This window comes from Melanerpes formicivorus, unplaced genomic scaffold (genome assembly GCF_026170545.1).
Source record: "Melanerpes formicivorus ecotype bairdi unplaced genomic scaffold, bMelFor1.0.p_v2 SCAF_95, whole genome shotgun sequence".
NCBI lineage: Eukaryota > Metazoa > Chordata > Aves > Piciformes > Picidae > Melanerpes > Melanerpes formicivorus.
Genome location: NW_027142447.1, coordinates 417,212 through 434,398, shown reverse-complemented (window position 1 = coordinate 434,398; position 17,187 = coordinate 417,212). Strand labels below are relative to the sequence as shown.

At 52.0% G+C, this 17,187-nt stretch overlaps 2 protein-coding genes across 3 annotated transcripts in view; both read right to left on the bottom strand.

Annotated features, from left to right (window-relative positions):
* Positions 1-3,071: 3,071 nt before the first annotated feature.
* On the bottom strand, positions 3,072-7,381 carry VTCN1 (V-set domain containing T cell activation inhibitor 1). The gene is made up of 3 exons (XM_068165980.1): positions 7,318-7,381; positions 4,619-4,966; positions 3,072-3,389 (listed from the first exon to the last, which is right to left on the bottom strand). The coding sequence occupies exons 1-3, from the start codon at positions 7,379-7,381 to the stop codon at positions 3,103-3,105; spliced, it is 699 nt and encodes a 232-aa protein (XP_068022081.1). The 3' UTR covers positions 3,072-3,102.
* Positions 4,889-17,187, bottom strand: part of TRIM45 (tripartite motif containing 45) — a 33,551-nt gene continuing 21,252 nt past the window's right edge. Inside the window, exon 7 of one of the 2 annotated variants that reach the window (XM_068166002.1) lies at positions 4,889-4,966. The gene's annotated coding sequence lies outside the window, so the exon portion shown is untranslated. Of the gene's footprint in view, positions 4,967-8,693; positions 8,748-17,187 lie in introns of those variants that run through there. The other variant, XM_068166001.1, reaches the window with a different exon arrangement.

Below are 17,187 nucleotides of genomic sequence, written 5' to 3'. Positions count from 1 at the left end.
TAACCAGTGCAGTGTACAGGGGCACAATGACCTCCCTGCTCCTGCTGGCCACACTGTTCCTGATGCAGGCCAGGATGCCATTGGCCGTCTTGGCCACCTGGGCACACTGCAGGCTCATGTTCAGCCTGCCATCAACCAGCACCCCCAGGTCCCTCTCTACCTGGCTGCTCTCCAGCCACTCTGACCCCAGCCTGTAGCACTGCATGGGGTTGCTGTGGCCAAAGTGCAGAACCTGGCACTCGGATGTGTTCAATCTCATGCCCTTGGACTCTGCCCATCTGTCCAGTTGAGCCTTCCCAACAAAATGCCCCCAGATGAGTATCTCAGCCTGAGGAGAATGTTGACTGTGATGTAAGATGAAGAGATCAAAAATTTGTTTGCTTTCAGCACTCTGAGTCTGAAGGATCAGCTCTCAGCTGTACTACAGGAAACCCTTTTCCTGTTGTGCCTCTGAGCTTCTGCCCCTTATCAGAATTCTGGCTCCTGGCTTATTTCAGACCAGAGGACACATTTTATTCTTGTGACCAGAGGTCTTCCTTTAGTTGTATAAATCCCCTCATCATCTTCCTGTCTCCCTTGCTGAAGCCAAACAAAATATCCCACTGTTGGCGTGGGTAAGAAATAACAATCCAGCTGACTTCATGTTTGTGCTACTGTGAGCTCTGGAACTGAGAAGGGTTCTTAAAGTTCTCAGCCCAAGAGGGAGGAAAGCTTGAAGCATATCCTGCCCCCAGGGCAGCAGGAGTAACTCTTCCACACAGAAAGACAGAGATGTTCCTTTCAGCTGATTTCTGTAGCTTCTCTCCTCATCTCCAGTTTACATCTAGAGCCTACCAGCCAAAGCCAGTGAATGCTGAAGGCAGTTGTCTGTGCTTTGACTGCCTACCATCCTCCTTGTCCCAGGACTGCTCCTTTTGGCAGCTCCCTCTAGCCCTCTTCAAAGTGTCCATAGTAGGCACTATTTACTGAAGGTACAGTGCTGTGCAGTTGTCAGTAATGTGAGTGCAAGCAAGGCTTGTACAGGCCTCGTGGAAAGGGAGGGGAAGAAGCCCACAATGCTTTGCAGCCATGAACTATAACCATGGTTCAGAGGGTGCACAAGACACAAACTGCCAGGGGAAATTTAAGCTTGAGGTGAGGAGAAAGTTCTTCCCAGAAAGAGTGATTGGCCATTGGAATGTGCTGCCCAGGGAGGTGGTGGAGTCACCATCCCTGGAGGTGTTCAAGAAGGGATTGGACGTGGCACTTGAAGCCATGGTTTAGTAGTTATGAGGTGTTGGGTGATAGGTTGGACTTGATGATCTCTGAGGTCTTTTCCAACCTTATTGAGTCTATGATTGTAAGAGGTGCAAGATGTCTTGCTTTTGGGTCAGAAAGCTGAGGAGGGAAGAAAAAGAGAATGAGGGGCCAAGTAAGAGGTAACAGTTGATGGTGTAAGAGAATAAGGTTGCAGAAAGTAATGAAAGAAGCCACCAGGGAGTCTGTGGGAGGGACAAGCCATGTGTCCTGCTAAAGCTGGAGGTGGGAAAGGATAGGTACAAGAAAAAGACATGTTGTCCCATTCTGGCAAGCTTGGTCTCCTGCTGTAACCAAACTCAGACAGATGGTCTGAATCTGCTTATACTGAGCATACACACTTAAGAGTTTTCATTTCCAAGCTTACCTCCAGGTCCAGCAGTGTTTCTGGTTGTTTTATAGAGACTTTATCTCAACAGCAGATACAGGGGAAGCAGAAGTGTCCAGTGATAAGCTGGGAGGGAGTAAGACATTGACTTTGCTTTCAGGTTCACCAGCTGCAAGTTGGTCTTCCTTGTAATGCTGAAATCTAGCAGAAGAAAGTGAGAGGCTCCCAGAATGGGGAAGGCAGCAGGGTAGGCAAAATGAGTGTGTGTATTTATTCCTCCCCATTGATAAAGACAGACCCTGCCTCTTATGCTGGAGACCCACTGCTGTAGAAGAGCTTTGTCCCCCCTCATGTAGCACAGGGGAAGATACCCAGGCTCTTTGGAAAGTTTGCTTTCCTGTGAATAAGTTGGCCTTGTAAACAAAGGAGGTGGGCTGATGTCAGGGTTTATCCTCAGTAACAGCTAAGGGGACTTGCTGGTTTGGTACACAAAAGGGATCTAGGCTGAGCTGGCTAAAGAAAGGGTCATAGTATCATAGTATCAGTCAGGGTTGGAAGGGACCACAAGGATCATCTAGTTCCAACCCCCCTGCCATGGGCAGGGACACCCCACACTAGATCAGGCTGGCCAGAGCCTCATCCAGCCTGGTCTTAAACACCCCCAGGGACAGGGCCCCAACCACCTCCCTGGACAACCCATTCCAGGGTTTCACCACTCTCATGGTGAAGAACTTCCTCCTCACATCTAGCCTGAATCTCCCCACCTCCAGCTTCATTCCATTCCCCCTAGTCCTATCACTACCTGAGATCCTGAGCAGTCCCTCCCCAGCCTTCCTGTAGGCCCCCTTCAGATACTGGAAGGCCACAATTAGGTCACCTCAGAGTCAGAAGTTTGGGGATGTGTTGATTGGTTTGCTTTTGGTCAACATTCAAATGAATAGCTTGGGTATGAAAAGAAACTTCTCCCCTGAAAGGATTCTCAAGCACTGTAATGGGATGCTGAGGGAGGTGGTTGAATCTACATCCCTGAAGGGGTTTCCAAGACACAGATGTGGTGCTAAGGGAAACAGTTTAGCACCAGACTCAGTAGAGTTAGATAATGGTTGGTCTTAATGATCTTAAAGGTCTTTTCCAAACAAAATGATTCTTTTCTGTGAATGCATTGTTTTGAATTGTGTCCCTCTGCTCCCTCTTCCCCTTCCTTCCTCTCCCCTATTCCCTATCAGTTCCATCCCTGAGCTCAGGAAGTGATTGTTACCATGAAAACCGTTTGAAGTGGCAGGACCAAACAAAGAGCCTGCCCTTTTCTTCACCCCAGGGACTCAGAGAAAGGCTGGGGATCACCATGGATTTTGGTCCCTCCCTTGGCTGAAACTGCACACTGGCAGAAGGGAGGCAGTGCTGCAGGCACCCTCCAGTGCACACAGGTGCCCTGTTTAAACCCTCCACTCCCACCAGCCTGTGGTCTCTGGGTGGTGTTAAGACTCTGTCACTTTGATGTCGCCTGTAGCCTTGGCAATGTTGTTCTCAATCACACAGGTGTAGGTGACATTAGTAGTGACATTGTGCAGGAAGGAAACCACTTTCAGAGTGATGTTTTCAGCGTTCAGCTCGTAGCTGGTGTTGGCAGCCTGAGGAAGGTACTCCCCAGAGCTGCTGTGGGCTGTCCAGTGCACAGCAGGTTGAGGGAACCAGCGTGGTGCTTCACACAGTAACGTCTCCCCGCTGCTGCTGTTTTCCATGTGCACCTTGGGAATGCTGAAAGCTTTGGGAGGGAAAAATAGAATAGAACAGAATAGAATAGAATAGAATAGAATAGAATAGAATAGAATAGAATAGAATAGAATAGAATAGAATAGAATAGAATAGAATAGAATAGACCAGGTTGGAAAAAACCTTTGAGATCATCAAATCCAACCTATCATCCAACACCATCTAATCAACTAAACCATGGCACCAAGTGCCTCATCCAGGCTCTTCCTGAACACTTCCAGGGATGGTGACTCCACCACCTCCCTGGGCAGCACATTCCAATGGGCAATGCCCCTTTCTGGGAAGAATTTCTTCCTAACCTCCAGCCTAAACCTCCCCTGGTGCAGCTTGAGACTGTGTCCTCTTGTTCTGGTGCTGGTTGCCTGGGAGAAGAGACCAAACCCCTCCTGGCTACAACCTTCCTTCAGGTAGTTGTAGAGAGCAATAAGGTCTCCCCTGAGCCTCCTCTTCCCCAGGCTAAACAGCTCCAGCTCCATCAGCCTCTCCTCATAGGGCTTGTGCTCCAAACCCCTCCCCAGCTTTGTTGCCCTTCTCTGGACATGTTCAAGTGTCTCAATATCCTCTTAAATTGAGGGGCCCAGAACTGCACACAGGACTCAAGGTGTGGCCTAACCATTGCTGAGTACAGAAAAGGTAAATGTCCAGGACCTAGGCATGAAACACTCAACTGCATCTGCCAGTCACTCTTGGGTGTTTCTAGTGTACTTGTTCCTCTTTATAAGAACAATTAGCTACTGCCATTCTTAGGAACTGTTTGTCATCTATTATGTAGCTGGCAGACTACATGTGGAAAAAACAACTGAGAGCATTAAAATCATAATTTCATCTTGAATGAGGATGGGGAAGGAGCAGGTAGGGCCTTAGACACCTAGAAAAGCAAAAAAAACCAAACCAGTCCTCAGGGGTGCAAAGCTCAATGCTGGCAGCTGGAATCACAGAATCAATAAGGTTGGAAAAGACCTCAGAGATCAGCAAGTCCAACCTGTCACCCAACACCTCAGGACTGACTAAATCATGGCTTCAAGTGACACCTCCAGTGATGGTGACTCCACCACCTCCCTGGGTAGCACATTCCAATGGCCAATTCCTCTTTCTGGGAAGAACTTCTCCTCACCTCGAGCCTGATGCACTGCTCACACCGCCTCTAGCACTGGGGGCTAGATCTGGCCGAGCTGCACTGCCCCATGTTTCACAGCAGGATGTCCCCCCTGTATCCCTCACCTCCCGTTCGGTAGTGCAGCACTGCCGCTCCGCTCCCTCTGGCCGTGCTGACCGAGCACCGGTAGGTGCCGGCATCGGAGAGCTGCAGGTCCCTCAGCTCCAGCGAGGCGTTGCCGCCGATCACCTGGTCCGCAAACACTGCCGTGCGGCCCTGAAAAGCCGCGGCTTGCTCTTGCAGCTGGTCCTGCCCGCTCCTGAACTCGTGCACCAGCCCGGCTACCCCCGCCTTGGCCCACCGGATCACAGTGCTGCTCAGCACGATGTCGGGCTCGAAAGTGCAGCCCAGGACGCCGCGCTGGCCGACGTTCCCGGGAGACATCAGCGTCGTCACGCTGATGGAGTGCTTGCCTGCAGGGGGAAAGCACAGCAGTGTGAGAAAGGTGAGACAGGGAGGTGTTGGGAATCACAGAATCAATAAGGTTGGAAAAGACCTCAAAGATCATCAAGTCCAACCTGTCACCCAGCACCTCAGGACTAAACCATGGCACCAAGTGCCACATCCAATCCCTTCTTGAACACCTCCAGGGATGGTGACTCCACCACCTCCCTGGGCAGCACATCCCAATGGCCAATCTCTCTTGCTGGGAAGAACTTTCTCCTCACCTCCAGCCTAAACCTCCCCTGGCACAGCTTGAGACTGTGTCCTCTTGTTCTGGTGCTGGTTGCCAGGGAGAAGAGACCAACCCCCTCCTGGCTATAACCACCCCTCAGGTAGTTGTAGACAGCAATAAGGTCTCCCCTGAGCCTCCTCTTCTCCAGGCTAAACAACCCCAGCTCCCTCAGCCTCTCCTCACAGGGCTGTGCTCAAGGCCTCTCCCCAGCCTTGTTGCCCTTCTCTGGACACCTTCAAGAGTCTCAATGTCCTTCTTAAATTTGAGGGGCCCAGAACTGGACACAGGACTCAAGGTGTGGCCTAACCAGTGCTGAGTGCAGGGGCACAATGACTTCCCTGCTCCTGCTGGCCACACTGTTCTTGATGCAGGGCAGACCACCCTGCAGCTGTCATGCACCGCCAAGCCCGAGGCCAAAAAGGCACCAGCAAAGCACAAGCACAAGAGTAACAGCTAGCAGCTAAAAGAGGTCAAGCTTCCACAGCTTATATACCAAGACAAAGCACAGGAACCTTTCTTTAGAGCCATGGAATGACTTTGGTTGGAAAAGACCTTTAAGATCATCAAGTCCAACCATTATTGATCTCTGCCAAGTCTGGTGCTAAACCATGTCCCTCAGCACCACATCTCTGCATCTTTTACACACCTCCAGGGATGTGGATTCAGCCACCTCCCCTGGGAGCCTATTTCAGGGTTTGAGAATGCTTTCAGTAAAGAAATTTCTTCTAATAGCCAATCTAAGCCTCCCCTGGTGCAATGTGAGGCTATTTCCTCTCATTCTATCACCTCTTAATGGGAAGATCAACACCCATCCAGCTCCAGCCTCCTTTCAGGGAGTTGTAGAGGGCAAGAAGGTCTCCCTCAGCCTCCTTTTCTCCAGACTAAACAACCCCAGTTCCCCCAGCCACTCCTCACAAGGTCTGTTCTTCAGACTCTTTACCATCTTGTTGTCCTTATTTGGACCTGCTCCAGCAACTCAATGTCCTTCTTGTAGTGAGGGCCCCAGAACTGAACATAGCCCTCAAGGCATGGCCTCAAGCAGCATGCTTCAAAAAGGATCTCTTATTTGAGAAGAATTTGTGTGATGTTTTCCTGCTTACTTCTATGTACCAGGGGTTTTTCTCCTTGCAGCTGCCAGAAGAGTGTGATTCTTGTGTTGTTTCTTACTCAGGACCTTCCTTCATGCAATTATGAGTGTGACTGCAAGGCTTAATGCTGGCAGAGAGGAGGCTGCTCTTTCACCCTTACTGGAATCCACAACATGTTCTTCTGGTTATGAACAGTCAGCACTTTCCCAGGGACGGCCCTGGGGACACAGACAGTTTTTCAAGTCAAGCCCCCAAACAGGAAGCTTGAGAATTAGCTTCTGCCCATAGCCAGGTCCTCCTCCCTGTGCATCCTCTTCCTAAGTGACATCGCTCAGCACACCCCAAGGAGGCTGCATGTGGGCCAGGGCATTTTTGTCACCTCTGAGGGAGCAGGGGAATGTGCCTCATCCTGGCAGATGCTGCCTGACTTCCCAATAAATACCACTGTCTCCTGGGAGAAGCAGCACAGTGCATACAGGACTTTCTGTATGTGTTTGTTGAGGCTTCTAAGCCAAATGAAATTACAGCTCCCAGAGCACTACATCTCCAGCAGCCCAGGCTAGAGCAAAACCTTGTTGAGAAAGGCCAGAACTGAAGTTCTCTGTGAAATCTTGCACAGCTTGGACATAGGAAGTTCCATCTGAACATGAGGAGGAATTTCTTTGCCTTGAGAGTGGTGGAGCAGTGAAACAGGCTGTCCAGAGAGGTGGTGGAGTCTCCATCTCTGCAGTCATTCACAACCTGCCTGGACATGTTCCTGTGCAGCCTGCTCTAGGTGAAACTGCTCTGGCATGGGAGTGGACTAGATGAACTCCAGAGGTGCCTTCCAACCCCTATCAGCCATCTGATACCTAAGCTTTATAAAGCCAGCCTTCATTCATGGGCCTCAGGTGGTATTTCCACACAAGATCACACCTTAGCCCATGCAGGGAATGCAGACACAGAAGCAGAGGCAGGCCAGAAATTCACTGCCCCACAAGAAGCCTGAGTGGTTGCATACCTGAGACACCAAATCCGATGATCAGGACGATCACTGCAGCCAGGGTGACAATAGCTGCAGTCATGCTGTGTGGGGAGGAAACAATCACAGAATGTTAGGGGCTGGAAGGGACCTTGAGAGATCATCCAGTCCAACCCCCCCTGCCAAAGCAGGATCACCTACCAGAGCAGGGTCACACAGGAACAGCATCACTAAGGTTGGAAGAAACCTCAAAGATCATCGAGTCCAACCTGTCACCACAGACCTCATGATTAAACCATGGCACCAAGTGCCACATCCAATCCCCTCTTGAACACCTCCAGGGATGGGGACTCCACCACCTCCCTGGGCAGCACATTCCAATGGCGAACAACTCTCTCTGGGAAGAACTTTCTCCTCACCTCCAGCCTAAATTTCCCCTGGCACAGCTTGAGACTGTGTCCTCTTGTTCTGGTGCTGGTTGCCTGGGAGAAGAGACCAACCCCTTCCTGGCTACAACCTCCCTTCAGGTACTTGTAGAGAGCAATGAGGTCCCCCCTGAGCCTCCTCCTCTCCAGGCTAAGCAACCCCAGCTCCCTCAGCCTCTCCTCACAGGGCTGTGCTCAAGGCCTCTCCCCAGCCTCATTGCCCTTCTCTGGACACCTTCAAGTGTCTCAATGTCCTTCTTAAACTGAGGGGCCCAGAACTGGACACAGGACTCAAGGTGTGGCCTAACCAGTGCTGAGTACAGGGCACAATGACTTCCCTGCTCCTGCTGGCCACACTGTTCCTGATGCAGGCCAGGATGCCATTGGCCTCGGCAACCTGGGCACACTGCTGGCTCATGTTTAGGCAGCTGTCAATCAGCACCCTCAGGTCCCTCTCTGTTTGGCAGCTCTCAGCCACTCTGACCCCAGCCTGTAGCTCTGCATGGGGTTGCTGTGGCCAAAGTGGAGCCCCTGGCACTTGGACTTGTTGAATGCCATCCTGTTGGACTCTGCCCATCTGTCCAGTCGGTCGAGGTCCCTCTGCACACATCCAGGCAGGTTTTGAATATCTCCACAGCCTCCCTGGGCAGCCTGCTCCAGTGCTCTGTCACCATCACAGTGAAAAAAATTTCCTCATGTTTCCATGGAACTTCCTATGCCTCAGCTTCCACCCATTGCCCCTTGTCCTGTCATTGGACATCACCAAGAGGAGCCTGGCTCCAGCCTCTGGGCACTCACCCTTTGCATCTTTATAAACATTACTAAAGTCTCCTTCAGTCTCCTCCAAGCTGAAGAGCCCCAGCTGCCTCAGTCTCTCCTTGTAAGGACGATGTTCCACTCCCTTAATCATCTTTGTGGCTCTGTGCTGGACTCTCTCTAGTAGCTTCCTGTCCCTCTTGAACTGAAGGGGCCCAGAAGTGGACACAGTATTCCAGATGAGGCCTCACCAGAGCAGAGCAGAGGGGGAGGAGAACCTCACTCGATCTATTAACCAAAGAAAGGAAGGACATTACCACACAGTTCACCACCCTCACACCCTGTGGTGCATGTCTGCAGAGCTGCTGGCAGGAAGGTCAAGGTGAGTAAGCCACAGACCTAGAGCTACACAGACCAGTGAAGCACATGACCACAGCAGTGATGCACATTCAGGTGAGCAAAGTCATCAGTGGAGGGGGACCATGGGAAGGGAGGAGAAGAGACCCAGGATTTTCCTCTGGGATGAGGCAACAGGTCCCAGTGGGGGATGCTTCTCTGTACCCTGCAGTTCATAAGCAAACTGAGCAGTCCCTGGTGGCACAGATGAGGGTCCAGTTGTTCAGAGGTGAGCAGAGCACTGAGACGGCCCCCTGGCCCCAGGAGACACCCAAAGAAGGGGCTGGAAACAGAAAGGTAGGTGATGGGATGTTCCATGCATGAGAGACTGAAGAAGGGAGGACCACCTGCCAAGCCATGCAGGTGGAGCAGCCCCAGTTGAGGAGGCAACAGGCAGCACGGCACAAAGCAGCACAGCTGAGGCCTTGCTGAGTGCAGCCCACCTCCAGCACAGCCCCAGCTTGGGCAGACCCATAAGCATGGCTTAGGTTCAGGCTCCCACCACAGCTGGTGAAGCTGTCACACATTGTTCCTGGGCACATTTTAATGTGGAGGTTGTGGCAGTGCCCTCAGCTGCCTGCCAGAGCAAGCCCTGAAGCAGCTCCTCTTAAAGAGTCCACCGGCATATCTCGGCAGCTCCCATGCTCATGCCTGACAGTCTCACAGGCATGCTGGGCTCCTGGATTGTCAGAGCAGAAGCCCAGAGTGCCACAGGAGGTCCTCTCAGGGGACTGTTCCATTCCCAAGCCCCCAGGGTGCTGGAGAGAATGCTGCTGCCAAAGGCATAAACACCAACAGCAGCCACTCTGCACCAGCATCTGGAGCTGCCAGCCCAGGGCCTGTTTTCTCCCACTGTACACAGAAACTCTTGAGCTGCTGCTTCCCATCTTGTTCCCAGGCAAGATGGGCTGTGAGATGTCATGAACCTTCTGCCCACACAGAATTAGCTGTTGTTCCTCTTCAGTGGTGTTTGCTGGCTTGCAGCACACTGTTTCCCAACACAGTGTCAGCCTCCCTCACGAGAGCCATCGGTGTCTGCACAGCCACGGATTCCTCCCACCATGAATGTGCCTGCATCAGCTGCTTGCACAACTGCACCTCAGCCACTGCAGATACCACAACCACAGGGGTGGTAGGGAGCTCCCAGGAGTTGCACAATGTGAACAAGCCTCTCCTGCAGGGAGCAGCAGGGAAGGAAGAAAGGGAAGATGGGCCCAAAGAGGGTATGGAGAGGAGGGAAGGTGTTGCAGCAAGCCTGCTTGCCTTCCCACTGTCCCTCTTCCACCCTCATCCTTAAAGCCAGTGGAAAGCTGCCTGAAGAAGTTGTCTGCACACACCAGCGTGCTTAGGAGAGGGATCAGAATGAGTATGTGGGAAGTCCATACAAAGGTTCACACAAGTCCATATGTAAGTTCACATCCATGCCAAACCCTTCCTGCCAAGATGCCCTCAGAGCTGGGGGGTGTCACATGCTTGGCTTCCTCCCCGCTCTCCCCAGCTTTCACTCATGACCAGGGTGGACAGTAGCTCTCCCCTTGCCCCCTCCTGGTGTCCTACAGGTGTGGTCCCAGCTTACTCTATCAGGATGGAAAGCAATGGGTATCTTCCAGCCATGAGCACTGGGCAGCTCATCATCCATCACCAGCCACTGCCTGCCCCGGGGGCATGCATGATGGGCACTTTGTTTCCTCATGTGGATCTCAGTTTAGGAAGGACATCAAGACACTTGAATGTGTCCAGAGAAGGGCAACAAGGCTGGGGAGAGGCCTTGAGCACAGCCCTGTGAGGAGAGGCTGAGGGAGCTGGGGTTGCTCAGCCTGGAGAAGAGGAGGCTCAGGGGAGACCTTATTGCTCTTTACAGCTACCTGAAAGGTGGTTGTAGCTGGAGGGGGTTGGTCTGTTCTCTCTAGCAACCAGCAGCAGAACAAGAGGACACAGTCTCAAGCTGTGCCAGGGAAAGTTTAGGCTGGAGGTGAGGAGAAAGTTCTTCCCAGAAGAGAGTTGTTAGCCATTGGAATGTGTTGCCCAGGGAGGTGGTGGAGTCCCCATCCCTGGAGGTGTTCAAGAGGGGATTGGATGTGGCACTTGGTGCCATGGTCTAGTCATGAGGTCTGTGGTGACAGGTTGGACTTGATGATCTTTGAGGTCTCTTCCACCCTTGGTGAGACTGTGAGACTGTGATCCTGCAGTGTGAACAGCTCCCACAAAAGACCTGTCACGTCCCACAGGGCTCAAAGCTGGTCTCAGCCAGGCTCACTGGGGGCACCCATGTGTTCTTCCGCTCCAGGGTAGACACCATGCTTCCCCTGTATGCTGGATAGCATCTACCTCTTTGAAAAGTTCCACCAGTTCCCACAGAGCTGATCCCAGAGCAAGATAGTTGCTATAAACTCAATCAGGGTTGCCACGACCGGGCTCAGCTCTCACGCCTGGGAAGCCTGGAGCAAGAACCAGCTGCACTGTGCTGTCACGTGGCAGCTGTGACTCACATCCCTGTGGATCAAAATCCTCCTTCCCAAGAGTGGGCAGGGAAGAAATTGTTGGAAGCTCAGGGATGCTGCCTGTAGGGTACAGGGGATTTCATCCTCAAAGGGAGAGCAAGGGAGGGAGAACAGCAAGGGACAAGCAGCCAGGACACCCTCCTGTGCAATCCTTGAACACTTCAGCTGTCACCACACTTGCCTCCAGTCCTTGAAAGGACTCTCTGGCACGAACATCACTTCTGCCCTGGCAATCTAGCAGGCAAACCCCTTCTCAGCTCACTCACAGACAGACACAAACCAGCACAAACAGGCCAGCACTAAGTGTTTCTGTCCCCTGTAGCTGCAAAGCCTTGCCAGCTACCCATCCAGAGAGGTGCTCCCCTAGCTCTGGTTCAAGGCAGCAGGAGGGCTGAGGGAAAAAGCCACTTCTTTGTCACAGGGGGAGGTGGCAGTTTTGGGTAGTAGGATGCTACTGCCCACTCCAACACCCCAAAGGGTAATTAGGGGCAAAGGGAAATTAGGCCCTTTGGAGTTTCCTCCACAGAAACTGTGAGATCTAAGAATCACAAGGGCCTTCAAAACATTGCCTGCAAGGCCCCAGTGCATCCTGAGTAGCTCCAGAGTGCAGGAGAACAAGAGGAAGCTGGCAGCCCAGCCACAAGCTGAGGGTAGCTGTGTTTCACAACAGTCCTGACCAGCAGTCCCAGTGAAAAGCAATTTCCTGCTCACCAGCTCCCCTCAGACTTCCAGTGCCTGGCAGGCATGCAAACAAGACTGGCTCAGACAGCTGGGGCTGCACACATCGGAGCCCTGATGCCACCTTTCGTTCCTGGTGCTGCTTTGGCAGCCTGTGGGACGTCACTTCAGGCATCCTACCATCTTGTCTGTGCTCCAGTGCCTCATCAGCCAAAAGGAACTTGGCATGAAGCTCAGTCATTCCTCATCTGAGTGCTGCCAAGCACAGCACGTTGACAGAGAGGCTCACAGCCCTTCTGTGACAGCTGGCAGTGGCTTAATCTTCTGGATCTCCAGCTCTGCCCACAGCAAGCTACCCCTTGAGAAGGGGCTCAGAGGTGTGAGGATCAAAAAGCCTGGAAGAGTAAGAGATTGAAGGTCCCCTGCCTTCCTTCAAAGAAATGGCATGCCAAGGAGAACCCCAAAGGAAGGATTTCCCATTCCAATGAGCAAGTTAACAACTGCAGAGCTCAGCTTTCCCCAGCACTTCAGTTTTATTTTTTCAGAGCTTTGGTTTGCTTTGGTTTGCTTTGGTTTGGTTTTTTCCCCTCTGAAAGCAGTAGAAGCCTACCAGTGCTCCTGTGAAGCTTCCTGGAAAACCCACCCCTCCCTCTGGGCTGTTTGTGCATGTGCCTGAAGAGGCCAATGTCCGTGAAGAAGGAGGCTGCTTCCAGTCACTTGCAGCCCCCTGGTGCAGGCAGAGACACTGCAGAGCAGCAAGGGGCAGCTGTGCCCCTTTGTACCCATCAGTTATTGCATGTCCTTGACAAAAGACAGCTGGCCTGACTCACAAAATCACAGAATCACAGCATGTTAGGGGTTGGAAGTGATCCTAGAAGATCATCAAGTCCAACCCCCCTGCCAGAGCAGGATGACCTAGAGTAGGTCATACAGGAATGCATGCAGGCAGGGTTTGAATGTCTCCAGAGGATGTCCCCAGAGCATGTCCCCACAAGCTCTCTGGGCAGTCTGTTCCAGTATCCTGTCACCCTCACAGGGAAGTTTCTCCTTATGCTCATGTGGAACCTTCATGCTCCAGCTGGCATGTGTTGCCCCTTGTCCTATCACTGGACACCCCTGAGAAGACCCTGGCTCCATTCTCCCCTTCACATGTTTATAAACATGACCGAGGTCACCCCTCAGTCTCCTCTTATCCAAGCTAATGAGACCCAGCTCCCTCAGCCCTTCCTCACAAGGGAGACACTCCACTCCATTCATCATCTTTGTGGCTCTGTGCTGGACTTCTTCAAGCAGCTCCCTGTCCATCTTGAACTGAGGGGCCCAGAACTGGACACAATAGCTCAGCTGTAGCCTCACAGGGGCAGAGAGGAAGGGGAGGAGAATCTCTCTGGAGCTGCTAACCCTATCCCCTCTAATACAGCCCTGAATGCCATTGGCCTTGGCCACAAGAGCACATTGCTGGTTCATGGTCATCCTTCTATCCACCAGGATCCCCCAGGTCCCTTTCCCCTACACTGCTCTCCAGCAGGTCAGTCCCCAGTCTACACTGATCCATGGGGCTGTTCTTTCCCAGATGCAAGATTCTATACAGGTCCTTGTTGGATTTCATTAACTTTCTCCTTGCCCAACTGTCCCTCCTGTCTAGGTCCCACTCAATGACAGCACAGACCTCAGGCCTGTCAGCCCCTCCACCCAGCTTGGTGTCATCAGCAGACTTGCTGACAGTGCACTCTGTGCCCTCATCAAGGTTGTTGATGAGTATCTTGAACAGCACTGGTCCCAGTACTGACCCCTGAGGGACTCCACTACTTACAAGCCCCCAAATAGACTCTGTCCCATTGACCACAACTCTCTGACTTCTTCCCTTCAACCAGTTCTCAATCCACCTCACTACCTGATCATCCAGACCACACTGCCTCAGCTTAGCTGCAAGGATGCTGTGGGAGACAGTGTCAAATGCTTTCCTGAAATCAAGATAAACCACATCCACTGCTCTGCCATCATCTATCCTCCTGGCTATGTCCTCATAAAAGGCTATCAGGTTGGTCAGACATGACTTCCCCTTGGTAAAACCATGCTGACTGCTCCTAGTGACCCTCTTGTCCTTGATATGCCTAAGGACAGCACCAAGGGTAAGCTTTCCAGGGATGGAGGTGAGGCTGACTGGTGCATTGTTACCTGGGTCCTCCTTCTTGCCCCTGTTGAAGACTGGAGTGACATTTGCTTTCCTCCAGTCCCCAGGCACCTCTCCTATTCCCCACAACTTGCCAAAGATGTTGGAGATGTTGGCCTACCAATGACTTCTGCCAGCTCCCCTAGCACCCATGGGTGCATCCCATCAGGACCCATGGATTTATGGATTTCCAGATTGCTTAACTGATCCCTAACCCAGTCCTCATCGACCAAGCTAAGCTCTTCCTTTATCCTGGCTTGCTCTGGGGCATCAGGGATCTGAGGCTCCTGAGGACAGTCTCCAGCAGTACAGACAGACAAAGAACATATTCAGTAGCTCTGCTACTGAATACCTATTAGGTTCAGATACCTGAATGTAAGATCCAGCAGTGCTGCTCTCCTAGTTGGCTCATTCACCATTTGCATCAAGAAGTTATCACCAGTGCACTGGAGGAATCTGCTGGAATCTGGCTGGCTGGCTGAGGCCTTCCAGCAAATATCTGGGTAGTTAAAATTCTCCTTGAGAACCTGGCCTGTGATTGTGAGGCTGCTGTCAGCTGCCTCATCCTGATCAGGTGGTCTGTAATAGACACCCACAGCAGTGTCACCCATGCCAGCCTGCCCCTTCATTTGCACTCACAAGCTCACAACTTGCTCCTAGACAGATCTCAGTACATTCTAGTTGCTCTCCCACCTGAAGAGCAGCTCCACCACCTCACCTTGCTGACCTGTCTTTCCTGAAAAGGACAGAGCCACCCATGGCCACATCTCAGTCATGTGAGCTGACCCACCACATCTCTGCCACCAGCTCATAACCCCTTGACCACACAGAGATTTCTCACTCCTCCTGTTTCTCCCCTGTGCTGTGTGCATTGGTGTGCAGGCATTTCAGGGAGCAAGCTGGCCACTCTGATCCCACCCTAAGGGGCTGGGAGGCCTTCTGGGCTTCATTAATACTAGAAGACTGCCCCACTGGTGCAAACCCAGCTACAACCCCATCCCCTTCAGATCTAGTTTAAAGCTCTATGTATGAGCCCTGCTAATTCTTGCCCCTGCCAGATGAGCCTTTCCCACTCACCACCACATGGCCTTACTGACAGTATAAAAGAATCTGCACCAGTATTTAAGGAGCTTGGGTGAGTGCAGCATAGAGGCAAGCTGCAATGAACTCTTGTCTTGAAAGCTCCCAGCAGCAGGGTGATATAGCTGAGGATCTGGAAAACACAATTCCCTCCCTCCCCTCCCCCCAAGCAGATGCAGATGATAACATACCTCCAGAAAATGGCCTGGCCTTGGGATGCCATGCTCACAGCACCTACAAACACAAGCCAAACAGCAGGGGCCTGAGGGTCCCAGACTGTTCAGCACAGCCCCTGTCCTTTTCATCAGTCCTGCTTAAATAACTGAACTCAGCTAAGGAGTGGTGAGCCCAAGCAGGGAACTCTCAGGAATGAGGAAGTAGTGAACACCTCACCTCTCCCCCATCAGGGCAGTCAAAAGCAGGGAAGCCTGGTTAGTCACTCGGATAACAGGAGAGACCACCATCCATTAAAGAAACATGTCTGATGTAAAAGTAGCACAGCTTATGGCTGGTGGCCAGCTAATCCTGGGATCAGAGGGCAACAGCCTCCCATGCAGATTCACAGCTTACTAGCTCAGGTCTCCTTACTAAAATCTCCAGTCCTGCTGCTGGCACTGGGCAGAGAGGTCCTACCCATGGATCCACTTCCTGGCCCCATTCACAGCGTGCATCCTCCCCTGCCCCTCTGTGCTGTGCCAAGAGGCTCCTCCAGGCTCAGCTGTGCCACCAGAGCCACACAGATGGAGCAGTGGCCTCTTTTCTGACTGCTGTTTTCTTCCACTGAACTCCTCCAGACCAAACTACTCCTCCCCAAAGCCAGCTCCTGCTGCCATTACCATGAACATCAGAGCATGCAAAGGAAAGAAACTGGTACAGACCCTGCAAGCCTTTCCCTCTGTGCTTGAGGGCTGGATGAGTAGCTCTTGGGCATAAGAGGTTGAGAAGGGCAGAGAGGTTGTGAAACAGCAGCTAAGGGAAGGCATCTTGCCACCACCACATTTGGTTTCCCAAAGGGGAACCTGTATATCCTGTCATCTATGTCTGGACTGTATTCCAGGGAGGATGGGAAAAGGGGAATTTCTGACAGTCCATAGCCACCTCTGGCCTTTAAGTCTAAGAAGGACATTGAGACACTTGAACGTGTCCAGAGAAGGGCAAGGAGGCTGGGGAGAGGCCTTGAGCACAGCCCTGTGAGGAGAGGCTGAGGGAGCTGGGGTTGCTTAGCCTGGAGAAGAGGAGGCTCAGGGGTGACCTTCTTGCTGTCTACAACTACCTGAAGGGAGGTTGTAGCCAGGTGGGGGTTGGTCTCTTCTCCTAGAGAAGAGGACCAGAACAAACACCAGAACAAGAGGACGCAGTCTCAAGCTGTGCCAGGGGAAGTTTAGGCTGGAGGTGAGGAGAAAGTTCTTCACAGAGAGAGTAATTGGCCATTGGGATGTGCTGCCCAGGGAGGTGGTGGAGTCACTGTCCCTGGAGGTGTTCAAGAGGGGATTGGATGTGGTACTTGAAGCCATGGTTTAATAGTCATGAAGTGTTGGGTGAGAAGTTGGCCTTGATGATCTCTGAGGTCTTTTCCAACCTTATTGATTCTAACAAAAGGAAAAATCAATACAAGGGCTTGACCCTTGCAGGGTTAGTACCCCATGCTGTCTGAAAAATGCTCTCCCCATGTCAAACCCTGAGCTGACTACAGCTCCCTGAAGGGTTTGTAGGTTCATTGTGTAATTATCACAAACAGCTTCTTGGAAAACTTCAGCAAGAGTGTGTGTGAGGGATGCCTAACACAAGGAGAAAACACATTCCTGCATCTGAGAGGACTAAGATGTTTTCAGACAGAAATGGTGTGCCTACAAGTTAAGTGTTGTCCTGGTGTGTTCTTTCTGCAAGACAGGATAGAGGC

Coding starts and splice junctions, on each gene's coding strand:
- VTCN1 (XM_068165980.1), bottom strand. CDS start 7,381: ATGACTGCAGCTATTGTCACCCTGGCTGCAGTGATCGTCCTGATCATC. Junction 4,967..7,317: donor CATCGGATTTGGTGTCTCAG/GTATGCAACCAC, acceptor TTCCCCCTGCAG/GCAAGCACTCCATCAGCGTG. Junction 3,390..4,618: donor GCTGCACTACCGAACGGGAG/GTGAGGGATACA, acceptor TCCCTCCCAAAG/CTTTCAGCATTCCCAAGGTG.